The sequence below is a fragment of the Trypanosoma equiperdum genome, assembly GCF_001457755.1.
Source record: "Trypanosoma equiperdum strain OVI genome assembly, contig: ctg_346, whole genome shotgun sequence".
Taxonomy (NCBI): Eukaryota; Euglenozoa; class Kinetoplastea; order Trypanosomatida; family Trypanosomatidae; genus Trypanosoma; species Trypanosoma equiperdum.
Window position 1 is genome coordinate 37792 of NW_027124250.1, and position 12135 is coordinate 49926.

The following is a 12135-nucleotide window of genomic DNA, read 5'->3' on the forward strand; positions in this document are numbered from 1 at the left end:
CATGTTTCATACACGCTCGGTTTTAGGATTACAACATCACGCACCTCACGGTATGATTGGTCGTAATCCAACCCGTAGCCAACCACGAACACATTGGGAACATCCGCCACAACGTATTCCGCAGTGAAAGGTATTTTACGTCCACCGGGTTTGTCGATAGCCACGAGGGTTTTAATGCTCGCGGGTTCGCTCTTTTTCAAGCTGTCCACCACTTCCCTCAACGTCAGCGCAGTATCAAGTATATCCTCCAAAACAAGGACATGTTTGCCGCGGATGTCACAAAGACCGTCAGCCTTCACGTCAACTCGACCACAACTTTTAGTATCGTGACCATATGACGAGGCCCGCAGGAATTCCACACGTGTGGGGACGCCAAAATCACCAAGAATGCGAACCATGTCAGCAGTGAAGACGAAGCTGCCCTTCAATACAGACACAATTACCAGAGGATTTTCAAGTGGCTTCAAATTGCAGTTGCTGTAGTCATCGGCAATACGCTGCGCCACACCGCGCATGCGAGTGTGTAGTTCTGCCTCTGTAAAGAGGACACTCGTTGCGAAGTCGTATTTGCAAGCTGGTTCCATTCTTCCTGCTTTTCTTTCCAGAATATCTCACGCGAGCTTTATGATATCTCTTGTGAAACCTTGTTACCGCAGAAGGAAAAGAAGATGCTAACATTGCACGATAATTGGGTTAGGTTCAAGGTAGTGGACTACCAGGCACTGCATGATACCTGTGGGAACTGCCGCATTCACGTCAATATTGCCAGATTAAACAAAGACAGAGGGAAAAAAAAATAAGAGGAGGGTGGAGGGAGAGGAACGTAACCATCTGGAGGCAAACGATCTTCCAAGCAAACAGCGAGCAAGGAAGTTACTGCCATATTTTCCAGTCCCTTCTCTGAGTCTGCCTAATCACGTGGGATGTTAATACAACACGATAATTTGTAAGCTATTAAGAATATGGAATTCGTTAACATCATACGCTTTGGTGTCCTCTTGTTCTACCGCTCTCGCGGACTTCCCGTTCCCACGACGTTTCCACGTTTCGGCTATTTCGTTTAGCGGAAGTGAACAGATTTTCGTTGAAACTTCCGGCGCCGCTCACTGAACGAGTCCGTTCTCTTGCGCTACTATCCTGTTGTCGCTCTGGCTGAACCCCGTAAAGCTCCTCGCGGTGGACATAATGTCTCCGAACCCAAACCCAAAAGGCAAATGAAAGGACCGTACAAATGGTTAAAACGATGCGATGGTCTCGGCTGTACATTTCCTGTTGCTCACGCATCTTCACTAAGGCCTCCCGACTAATCTGTAGCGAACCAAGCTGCATCTTTCCGTGCACCTGCGAGAGCTGGAGTGCCTTTTCGTGATAATCGAACACCATTGTTCGGAAGCATTTGTCCACTTCATAATGAAAATTTTCATAGACCACCCGCAACTGACGAACTTGTTGCTCACGCTGCTTCAAGAGGGTTTCGAGTTCCGTGTTGGTCATTGCCCGGTAGGTTTCAATAGTGGGTCTCACAGCGGCACTCCCGCCGCTACCGCGCTTTGCGGACCCGCTCCAGCCTTCATCCTCAGCCGTTCCCGTGTGCCTTGTTCTCATGGACTCAAGCCTCTCATTCTCTTCGCCGAGACCGGCCGTAAAGGAGGCGGAGGAAAACCCTGCAGGGGTCGTTGAGCTGAGCAGTGGCAAACCACATCGCCGAAACATTCCCCCGTTTTTCCTATTTCACCCTCCGATCAATTCGGTTCCACAGTCTTTCGTAGTTAGCGACACTTTTGTTAGCCGTAACAATGTGCGCACTCCTCGTCAAGCGATAGAGGAGGTTTCGACGGTTTCTACAGGAACCAAGTTTGAACACAACAGCTCGCACCTCGTGCGGTGACGGCGGTAATAAAAATAATAATGTGCGATAATCATTATGTTGAGAAAAGTAAATAAGGGCATGCATATATATATATCGATACAGATACACACATCAGTGTATCTCACGTGAGGAAGAGCGCAGAAAGAAATTAGATCTTTAGGATGGCCCACAATGGGGGAGGAACGGTTTAATAAATCGCCGTTAACATCGTTACCTTGCTCGCACTCTTTTCTCGCTGTTTCCCCCGCCAAACCCACAATCTGTGAGGTCGACGGAGATTCCGTTGCTTGCTTTCCGCACTACAGTCCTTCCTTCGCTTTGTTTGTGTACCTTCCCCTCCATTCGTAATGTACCTTATAGATTGCGCAATGCTCACCCATTTCATATTGCCCCTTTCACTTACCTGTCCCATTCCTCTTATGTAACCCACCGCACCCATCTCTCCTATAAATTTAGGCGGTAAGGTTTCTTCCAATAGGTGTGAGCTCCGGGTTGAAAGAAAAAAAAGGGAAGACACAACACAATGACTCTTAAAGGGAAATGACGACATATATTCGTGTTCACACGTGTAGAAAACCATTGAAAGGGGAAACAACCGCAGTTACCCAACGAGACGAAAAAGTTCCGACTCCACATCCCATTGTAGAGAAACCTAGTGTCTCGCTACGTGACATGAAGTGGGAATACGCGAATAACACACAGATACACACAAATGTCGTGCATTCAGTTTCCAGTGGGGAGACATGTTGAAAACAAACCACGTTTGTTTCTGTTTGATCGTCCTTGACATCCCTGGTCGCATTTAATTCGTCGCACGGGAAACACAAGCAGGCCGAAAACCAAGGGAGGAAAGGGACTGCTGTTGCTCCTGCTTGTAGCTGCGGCACTTAATGCTTATTTATTTATTTATTAGCTGCACTCCATCTCCACCATGACGACGCATGCATACACTATTCGGTTTCGTCGCAGAAACCATTGCGGTCCCAACAGAATGGTGAAGGAAGAATTAAAAAGAGAAACGGATTCGAAACTCAAACTTGGACTTAAACGTTAACAACTCGAGCGGGGAGTGGAAGCATTACGCTCGTAGTTGTTGTCATGTATGTGTGTTTGCTCATCCCTTCCTACATCTTTCCTTCCCTTCCCCTTTAACATTCACTGAAACTATGACTCCACCCACAGGAACCGGATGAAATGTCTTGACCCGATCCCCTCATGCGCCCTCCTAAAGGAAACTTACACGAATGCCATCACCTCCAACGAAATAAATTAGTAGTCGTCGCCCTTAGAAAGGATTTCCTTTGCGGTAGGTTTCAAAATAAGAGTATGCTCCAGTTGAGCAGTGTAGCAGCCACGTATGTCACAGAGGGGTGGGTATTTGTTCACTGCACCAGCCTCCACCAACTGGTTCAAATTCAGCAGATGCCTGTCGTGCCCGTCACGGTCCAACCACTTTCTCGCGAAGGCCAGCGTGTTGTATGTTTTATGAATGTGCCTTAGCAACTGCTGCGCCTTGTCCGAACGTACCTGTGTCTTTTCGCCCCCTGGTACCATCATGTAATGCGAGCATTCCATGTCCTCCTGCACGAACCCACGACCAGTGGAGCCGAATGTCTCGATAGCGAACAACTCGCCTTCTTCCATGCGTGTCGCCTCTCCACCACGTACAATCGGCACCGACTTTCCCCCATGAATGACATATGGCGCAATGGTATGCCCCGAGAGGTTTCGTATACTCTTCACGGGGTACACCTTCCCATTCAGTTCCACTTCATAGGACTCCATTACCTCCTGAATTGCCGCCCCAACATCACACAGTCGTACATCGATGCCAGCCTGCTTAACACCCTCATATGTCGCCTCCTTAACCGCGGTAAGCAAAGGCTCGTACTCGTCCTTGAAAGCAACCGTCCAGGCGCAGTCAATAATTCTACCGTTAATCTGAGTCCCAAAGTCCACTTTCATAACATCGTCATACGTCAACACGCATTTATCACCAGTGTTCGGTGTGTAATGAGCAGCGACGTGATTGAGCGAGCAACCTGTTGGAAACGCCTGACCGCGATTAAGGCCATCCTTCTCAATAAGTTCCTCCAGCTTCTTTTCAATGCGGTCAGTCATGCTGAGGAGAGAAATACCGGGCTTTATGAAGCTTTGGGCGTAGCGGCGCACCTGTCGATGCACTTCGGCCGCATACCGCAGGTCCTGCACCTGTTCCTCAGTCGCGTGCTCCATTGCACGTTTCTCCTCGCTGCTGTAGCGGTACGCATTAACCTCACCAGGATGCTCACAAATGATACCGACAGGAAAATTGCCCCTCGCAAACTGCTGACTGACGGGAATAGTCGGTTCCGGCCACGTCTGCCGCTTCATTCCTTCCGCCACTTGTGGGTACGGGTTGTCGGGGTGGTCAGCGGTGCTGACAACCTTCGGGTCGCTGGCGTCATTGTTGTCATTCGCTTCCCCATTGCTCTCCTGCTTACTCGTTCGTTGCTTTCCTTTTTGTGCCTTTTTGTTAGCGTCACCACCTTGTTTGTCTTTGCTCACTTGAACCTCTTGCAACGCTTTGGCCAGTTGTGCATCGAAATCAGCTTCATCATCCTTGCATTTCTTACCGCCCTGTTGCTTCTTTGAGCCCGCTCCCCCGCCTTTAGGTGGCATGCACGCGGTCCTTTTCCTCTTTGGAATGTGCTGAGCCAGTGTCGCCGTGTAGTCGGCAGTTTATGTGTGGAGTAAAGCATTACAAAGAAAGTAGAAAGAAAGAAAAAGTGCGAGGTAATGCACATACACACAAAACTGATGAATATAAAACTAAATCGCGCGGGACTGGGTTTTTTATCGGCAACAATGCAAAAGCAAAATGTCAAAGAGCGGAGAGCATACGGTGAAGACAAGGCGGCAACCACACGATGTGCACACACTGACACATAGTATGGATCGCTCAACATGCGCATACAAAAAAAGAGGAAGAAAGAAAGAAAGATAGAGAGAGAGCAACCAAACAAAACCAAATAAAAGAAGATGGGGCGACATATAAATATACTCAAAAGCTGCACACCCCGATCCTTTTCCCTCTCCATATCGGAGACATTTAGTGGCATCGCTCGCATCCTTCACAAGCACATACGCCGCACACGAGAGTTTTCAGTGTTTCCCTACCCACAAACACGTATGTTGGAGGGTAACAGAGGAAAGATTGTTCTTATCCGTTTATTTAAATCCCCAGTATCACCACGGTCGGTCTCCCTTCCTGTGGTTTTTGCCCGGGTAGTAAGAGAGGGAAAGGGAAAGAGGTAGTGAAAATATTCAGCGTTGGACTGAAGTACATAGGTAAAGAAAGAGAGGAAGAAGAGCAGTTGAGGGACATTCGTGAATTTCCCACGCTTTTTCATTCCCTTCCCTCCCATCCGTGTACCCCACCCCCATTCGTTACTATTATTGCCGTTTCTCCGTGACTTCTCGTTGGCCGGAATATATTCATATTTTTAAAAACCTAATGCACCTGACATTTTGTTTTTTGTTTACCTTTTCCACAGCGTCTTTAACGACACCCCTTCTTTCCTGTTTTTCTCTTGCCCATTCTTCATGATCTCGCTTAGCCCCGGTATAAATAAAGCAACAAGAAACAAGTAAAAAAAACTAGCAATAACAATACCAGACAGTACTGATGGTACAAGAAGGAAAATTCATTGAACTTTATTCAGGGCGCCTTCTTCTCGTATGTGTCGCTCCCTTTGTCAACAGACACCCCAAAGACTTCGATGTAGTTCACCGTTGGAAGTTCATAAAAATGCTTAGGTTCTGTGCTACTTACATAAATTTTCTTGACGACGCTCAGCTCACCCCCGATAACTGCGATAAGGGCAACGGCTGTGTCATTTTCTTCGCCATTTGAGTCTTTCACAGGTTTTAGCGTCAGCAGCAGCGTCGGGTATTTGGCCAGCGCCACATACGAAAGCGTATATGGGTCGAACGCGCTCATCCACCGCTTGAAATCTGCCGGGTTATCGCACTCCCGGGACGCCGAGGCTACGTCAAAGCTCTTGCCACTGCAACCATACGCCATCTTCCTTTGCACAAAGTTGAGATCATCAATGAGACTCGTGCGGCCCTTCGCCCGAAGTTTTTCCATCTGCTGAGGATCGAGGGTTATAAAGTAGGCATGAACGGGACCATCATGCTTGATGATACAATCTCTTCCGACACCGGAGGGGACGGGTTTCTTCGTCTCGGCATCTACAAAACGGGCAGTGTAAGCCACAACATTCGCGTTCTTACTGCGCTCGATGTACAGGAAAGTATCGGGATGGTCCTCCGTGAAGCGATCACCGCGTTTGCCTATGCGATCCCGCAAAAGGCGGTTGAAGGTTGTGGAGTCTTTGCCGTGTGTTGTAAACAAAGCCTGAGCAATCGCCGCGGCGCTCTTATATTCCACCATTATCCCACCTTAGTCAGTAACCTTTACCAAACCCCCAAGGAACAGGAATTTTTTAAAAGCTAATGTATATATATGTATGTACCTGCGCCTTGTGAATTAATTCTCAGCGCAGGGGTGTTGCAGCAGTGGCAGTGCAACAACAGAAGAAAAGGGATTCAACAGAAGAGGGGGTAAATCACGGGGCGCATATCCCGCTAAGAGCGTCAGTAAATGAATGGCAACGTCGCTGTGGCCCGTCCCACAGGAGTCGGAGCCGTGATTAGTTATATAAGCGCAAGCTCCTTTCTAATGTCGGCGGCGGCCAGTTGCACCTGTTACCATTTGACGGGGAAGGTAAAGCACCGCAAGCACACACAGACGTGAGTATCAGAAAGGTGGAAGGTGGATGGAGAAAAATGTGTTAGGCAAAATAACTCGCTGACACATAACCAGTGCAACGTTATGTAACAGACTTTTCCCCGGCCACTCCTAGAACAACAGCGCACTGTGAACGGATAGAGAAGGAACTTGAACGCTAAGTGGGCCCCACGGCATCCGTGTTCGCACCTACACCTATACCTACACACACACACACATATATATATATATATATATGCTACAAGATCATCGCAACGAAAAATAATAGCATACGCAGAATCTGCTGGAGTAATCATCACCATCCTATGACACCACGTTCATCCATCTCCTCCCTAACGCATTGACAGTTATATCGAAAAGCCGACAAACACCCGCGGAAATTTACTTGTTGTACGGCAGACGGGGTCGCTTGCCATAACCATCAGTCTTCACGTAGCGTGCGCCAAACGAGAATTGTTTTGGTCTCCGCCCATACGCATGACCATTCTGCTGCCGCTCTCGCACAAGTTTTTCCTGCGCGTAAAAGTGCCGCCAGTCGTGCGGTCGGTGTTGAAACGGTTTTGTGTGGTTATCTGACACGTTTTGTATGAACCAGTCGTTGAACTCCCAACACGCCTCACTCATTGCCCGCCGTAGGTGTCCAACCCGCCCAAGACATGAATCCAGAGCCCGACTCTCCCGCTCGCAGGTCTCTTTTCCCGCCTTCGCCATACACAACCGAAGTGCCATCGTCTCGGATTGGCACATCGTCAACTGTTCCTCTCCACTGAGGCCAATGAGTTTCGCTTGTGTGAATACCGGTGAGCCGCTGTGGGACGGGGAGGAATCAATCTCACCGCGACCCGCACGCCTTACGCCCAAATTGTCAAAAGTTGTACCACGTCCAAAGTTAATAAGATTCGTCGGGTTGATGTAATCGTAGGCGTTTGTGGGTTTCAAACCATATTGGTTCACACCGCTGTCATGCTGTCGACTCTTAAAAACAACGGGGGTGAGACGGTATGCAAAGAATATGTCGGACGACTTCATGGAGTTTATTCGCTAGCTATATCCACCTCTAGTGCACTCGTACGGCACACGCATACACACACAAAGGCAATCGCGTTTCTTTGGCTTATTTTGCTTCGCTACCCCTCCACTCTGAAAAAAAAAATATTCCACCTTCCTTGCGACACAGCTTCCTGTATCTCCAAGTGCTTTCCCTTTTCCACTGCTACAGCCACTTACACCTGATCTGTGAAAAAGAGAAAAAAAAACTACAACACTAATCCAGAGCCCCGTGGCGCAACAAGTCCGTGCGGTTAGAAGAAAATAAAGAAATGGGTGAAGGGAAAAGTCAATAACTCTTGAACACCTTTGGAGTCCGAATTGCGCAACAAACATTAACCGGGTTTCTATCCTTCCCCCCCCCCCTCAATGCATATAGCGGGGGGAGTTCGGAGTCTCCTTAAACAAGCAAAGTAACTGAATGCCACTGAAATTATCCATAATAGGGGCAAATGTTCATATATGAGAGAAGCAATTAAAAAAGGCACAATAGAAAGCGCAATAAACGAGAAGACACGTTGCCGCAAGAACACCCCGCTGACACGAAACCAAACGGCAACTATACATCCAACCAGTGTGAAACCACACCAGATCAGATATATATGTCTACAGATACACAACAACACAAGTTGGGTACAAGTCCTTCAATTTCTCTCTGCCATTGTGAAAGGTCAGTCCGCATATTTCATTATAACAGCAACGTCGGTCGCGTCGTCACGTGGAAGGGATGGTCCGTGTGGTAGAAAGTAGGAAACCATGACCCGCAACCGCGGGAAAGGAAGTGCAGAAAACAACCCATAATAACAACGTCTGCCACCGCTTGCTTATGAAAATGGAACCCACGGTAATAATAATAATAATAATAATAATAATTGAATTTCGACCGTCTCAACCATGTTTCTTCTACATATAAACCACAAGGACACTCAACAGCAAATGGCAACACGCGCATCGCAACAAACCACCGTTTCATTACCACATAAGTAAAGGCAATAGGAGCTGTACACAGTAGTACCACGTCAAGTAGCAGCAACAGCAAAAAAAAAAGCAGTAGGACCCTAACGGACAGAACGAGGGTGCGGGTTGCACTCCGGTCCAAAGGAGGAGTGCGTCATTTTTATCCTGAATTCAAAAATGGTACAAAAGACGGAGTGAATCATGGCCCGATTCTCACAACGCCTTTGCTAACTGGTAACATGCTCAGCGACTTTTTCGCACTCCTTCACAATACTACGAGGATTTCAGGATTTAAAAAAATTGATGCTCCCTGCACCTCAGGCTTCCCTACTGGTCGTGCCATCACAACCCGTCCCGCACCACTTTGCAATACGCTCGAGTGCTCTTCACTAAAACGAGATTATTCTGTTGCGAGAAGCTTCTATTGAAAAATAAACATTGATCATCTGGCATCCGTGCTTTCATCCCCTCCCCCACTAACACGTTCTTTAGGAGTAGCAGCTGATGAGAAATTCAGTACGGCTTCCGGATTTGTACTGGAGTTCGGTGAAACCTCCGCATTCGCAGGGTCCCGGGATCCCGACCCCGTGCTGTCAGTGCTAGGCTCCCGCACCACCCGCGAGAGGCGACCGAGTCGGAGTAACAAGTTATGCATTATATTGTTCAACAATAATTCCCTCTGATCCACCGGCGCCAAGGCTTTCGAGCCAAGTTGTGCGTTCCTTGCTTCTTGCACGACATGTACAATAGCGGTCTTCATCTCGCTGTACAACGACTCCACCTGAGCCTCTCTTTCCTCTAGGAGCAGAGATTTCTGTGCCACAATGTTTCGCAGCCGTGCAATCGACTTCTGGCTCGCTGACCCTTGCGTTTTTTGGGAGTCGCAACATCCGGCAGGTGCTGAAGTTAGGGAACAAGTTTCTCGCGTACCACATTCTCTCTGTGGAGTGTACGGCACACTCGGGGATTTTTGTACACTACATTCATCGCTGCAGCTCCGCAGAAATTTGAGTCCCGTTTCATGCAGATACCCCCGCTCCTGTGCAAGGAGCTCCTGGTATTCGCGCAGCTGAAGCCGGACAGCCCTGATCTGCTCGTGGTTGCTTGTTCTCTCCACCTGCAACATACTTATCGTGTCCCGCATGGCGTTTTGCTGAGCCTCCGCCTCTTCTAAGGTGTGGCGCCACTTGCTGAGCTCCTCCCGTGCACCATTCAGCGTTTCCTGGGCAGCTTGTATTTCACTTTCATAGGACTCCCGCTGCCACTGTATCTCATTTTGCAGCCGTTCCTTCTGTTGATTACACCTCTCGAGATTTTGCTTGATCCGTTCGGTCTCTTGGGCGGCACCCACTTGCTCCCGAACCAACTGCTCCCTATCGGCAACCAGTCCGTCGTGAGCCTCCTGCAGTTGCTTGACCTCAAGCTGTAGCGCCTCCACTTGCTCATTGAGCTGCTGAACGCGGCGGTTGTGCATTTGTTCTGCATTTTGAGTTGTATCGGCCGCTTGACGAAGGCGCTCCTTCAGTTCGTCGCAACACCCCTGAAGTTCACAATTCTTCCGTCGTACGTGATCTACCTCTTCTTGTAGAGCTGCTTTACGTGGTTCGAGAGCAGCAATACGCATTTCGGCAGCCCGCAGAGCTGCGGCGGCTTCCTCGACCTGAAGGGTGCTCGAAGATTCCAACTCACATAACTTTCCATTTAAGCGTTGGGCATCACTTTCTTGCTGTGTTGCTCGCATACGCAACCGCTCCAACTCGGTTTCAGCAACGGCCAACTGCGCCTTCAACGAATCCAATTGGGCCTGTTGCTCTTTGCAGGATTCTCCCAACTTCGTGTTGGCTTCCCGTAGCTCCTCCACAGTTGCAGTGAGGGCGTCTGCCTGTCGACGGGAGGCTTCTTCAGCTGTACGGTTTCTCTGGGTCAACAACTGTACTTCCTGCGTGGCATCAAGCAGCTGAGACTCCAGGGAGTCCCGTTCCGTTTCGGCACGCTCAAGACGGGGAATAACGCGATCAAGACTTGACTTGGTTGACCGCAGCTGTTTCTCCAAGTCTTCGCGCGAACACTTGCACTGGTCAACCTCCTCCAATGCTGCTGCGAGTTTCTGCTCCGTTAGTTCGAGTAGTTCACGAGAGGTGTGCGTCTTTTCCCTCAGCGCCTCCTGAAGCCGAACAACCTCCCGTCGCTGTTCGTCCTCAACATCTGCTGCTGTTTTCTTCAGTTCGGAAAATAGGTGCAGGACGTTTGCGTTCTCAGTTTTCACGAGTTCCATCTTGTGTAAAGAGTTTGCATACTCGACCTTGACCACCTCCATCTCATGCTGTGTGGCGTCAAGTTTTTCATGTAACTTTCTTATAACCTTGCTGTGCTCCTCCTTATTGGAACAAAGTTCAGACTCAACTCTTTCTGAAGAGGCTTTGAATGTAGCAACTTCCTGCTGAAGTTCAGTAATTTGACGTAGCAGACCTTGTCGCTCCACCTCCGCACCCTCAACAACGGCCATGAACTCTTCGCACTGCCGCTCACCCTCGATCATAGCATCACTGGCTGCTCGCTCAATAACATCGCAACGACTAAGCAATTTACGTTGGAAGTTTACGTGGTGCCGTACAAGGTATTCATGCGCGTCCAAAACAGCCCTAAACAGATATTCCACAACGAGAGGTATTGTCAGCACCTTCTCGGCAAAGAGGTCTTCGACAACGTTATGCTTCAGCGTGGTATGATCCAGCTCCGCAGTGTGTACCTCTTTCTCAGAGCCTCCATTCTCGCTGTGCAAACGTGACTGTTCTTCCCTTTGCAGTTCAACACGATTTCTCGTCACATCCGGCAACGTTTGACAATCCTCAACGCGCAACTCGGCTTCATTACTATCATCAAGTGGAACCACGCCATCATCTACCTGGCAACTCTTGTTGCATTTAGACTGCTTGCGGCAGATCACCAAGTTACCCATGCCGATATCATCGGGAATGTCCCCACTAAAATTACAGTACGATAAACCATTTAAGTTCCCATAATCAACCCTTTCACCATTTTCTCGATCCTCGGTCATATCAACAAAAGACCGACACACAACGCCGATTGCTTCCGGGGAATCAGTTTGCACCCGCGAGGATACCTTTTCAGAACCCTTCAATACATCAACACAGTGACTACCATTTCCGACAACCTCCCTATGAGAAATGCAGCATTCCGCTTCTTTAGCACCGCAGTCAGCGGTCTCTAGATTTATACAAGGTAAACAACTATCTGCACCCAAAAGCGATCTAACACTACCAACACTACTTGAAGTAGAAGCAACAAAAACAGTAACACCACAATATCCACGAGTTCCACCTGCCTCCTGTGTCACATTAGCTAATTCTACTTGCTGCCTTTCTTCCAGTTCACGAAGTTCTTCCTTTAACTGATCGTTACAAGCTTGGAGAGTATTAAGGCGTTCAAGAATGGCATCATCCGA

The 12135-nt window shown here is 48.6% G+C and overlaps 5 protein-coding genes and 1 pseudogene across 6 annotated transcripts in view; all 6 read right to left on the reverse strand.

Annotated features, from left to right (window-relative positions):
- The window catches only part of TEOVI_000130900:pseudogene, a 711-nt pseudogene extending 127 nt beyond the window's left edge, over window positions 1-584 (reverse strand). The window contains exon 1 of the mRNA in view: window positions 1-584. Within this exon, the coding sequence occupies window positions 1-584 (584 nt within the window).
- A 394-nt stretch (window positions 585-978) lies between these two features.
- On the reverse strand, window positions 979-1713 carry TEOVI_000131000 (uncharacterized protein; the record flags this gene model as incomplete). Its single annotated transcript, XM_067224550.1, has 1 exon — window positions 979-1713. The coding sequence occupies one exon, from the start codon at window positions 1711-1713 to the stop codon at window positions 979-981; it is 735 nt and encodes a 244-aa protein (XP_067080651.1).
- A 1426-nt stretch (window positions 1714-3139) lies between these two features.
- TEOVI_000131100 (metallo-peptidase, Clan MG, Family M24) lies at window positions 3140-4531 on the reverse strand (the record flags this gene model as incomplete). Its single annotated transcript, XM_067224551.1, has 1 exon — window positions 3140-4531. One exon carries the CDS (start codon window positions 4529-4531, stop codon window positions 3140-3142), a length of 1392 nt encoding a protein of 463 aa, XP_067080652.1.
- Window positions 4532-5570: 1039 nt separating this feature from the next.
- Window positions 5571-6308, reverse strand: TEOVI_000131200 (uncharacterized protein; the record flags this gene model as incomplete). Its single annotated transcript, XM_067224552.1, has 1 exon — window positions 5571-6308. One exon carries the CDS (start codon window positions 6306-6308, stop codon window positions 5571-5573), a length of 738 nt encoding a protein of 245 aa, XP_067080653.1.
- Window positions 6309-7046: 738 nt separating this feature from the next.
- TEOVI_000131300 (uncharacterized protein) lies at window positions 7047-7694 on the reverse strand (the record flags this gene model as incomplete). The annotated part of the gene is made up of 1 exon (XM_067224553.1): window positions 7047-7694. One exon carries the CDS (start codon window positions 7692-7694, stop codon window positions 7047-7049), a length of 648 nt encoding a protein of 215 aa, XP_067080654.1.
- Window positions 7695-9111: 1417 nt separating this feature from the next.
- On the reverse strand, window positions 9112-11727 carry TEOVI_000131400 (plectin, putative; the record flags this gene model as incomplete). The annotated part of the gene is made up of 1 exon (XM_067224554.1): window positions 9112-11727. The coding sequence occupies one exon, from the start codon at window positions 11725-11727 to the stop codon at window positions 9112-9114; it is 2616 nt and encodes an 871-aa protein (XP_067080655.1).
- Between the last annotated feature and the right edge of the window lie 408 nt (window positions 11728-12135).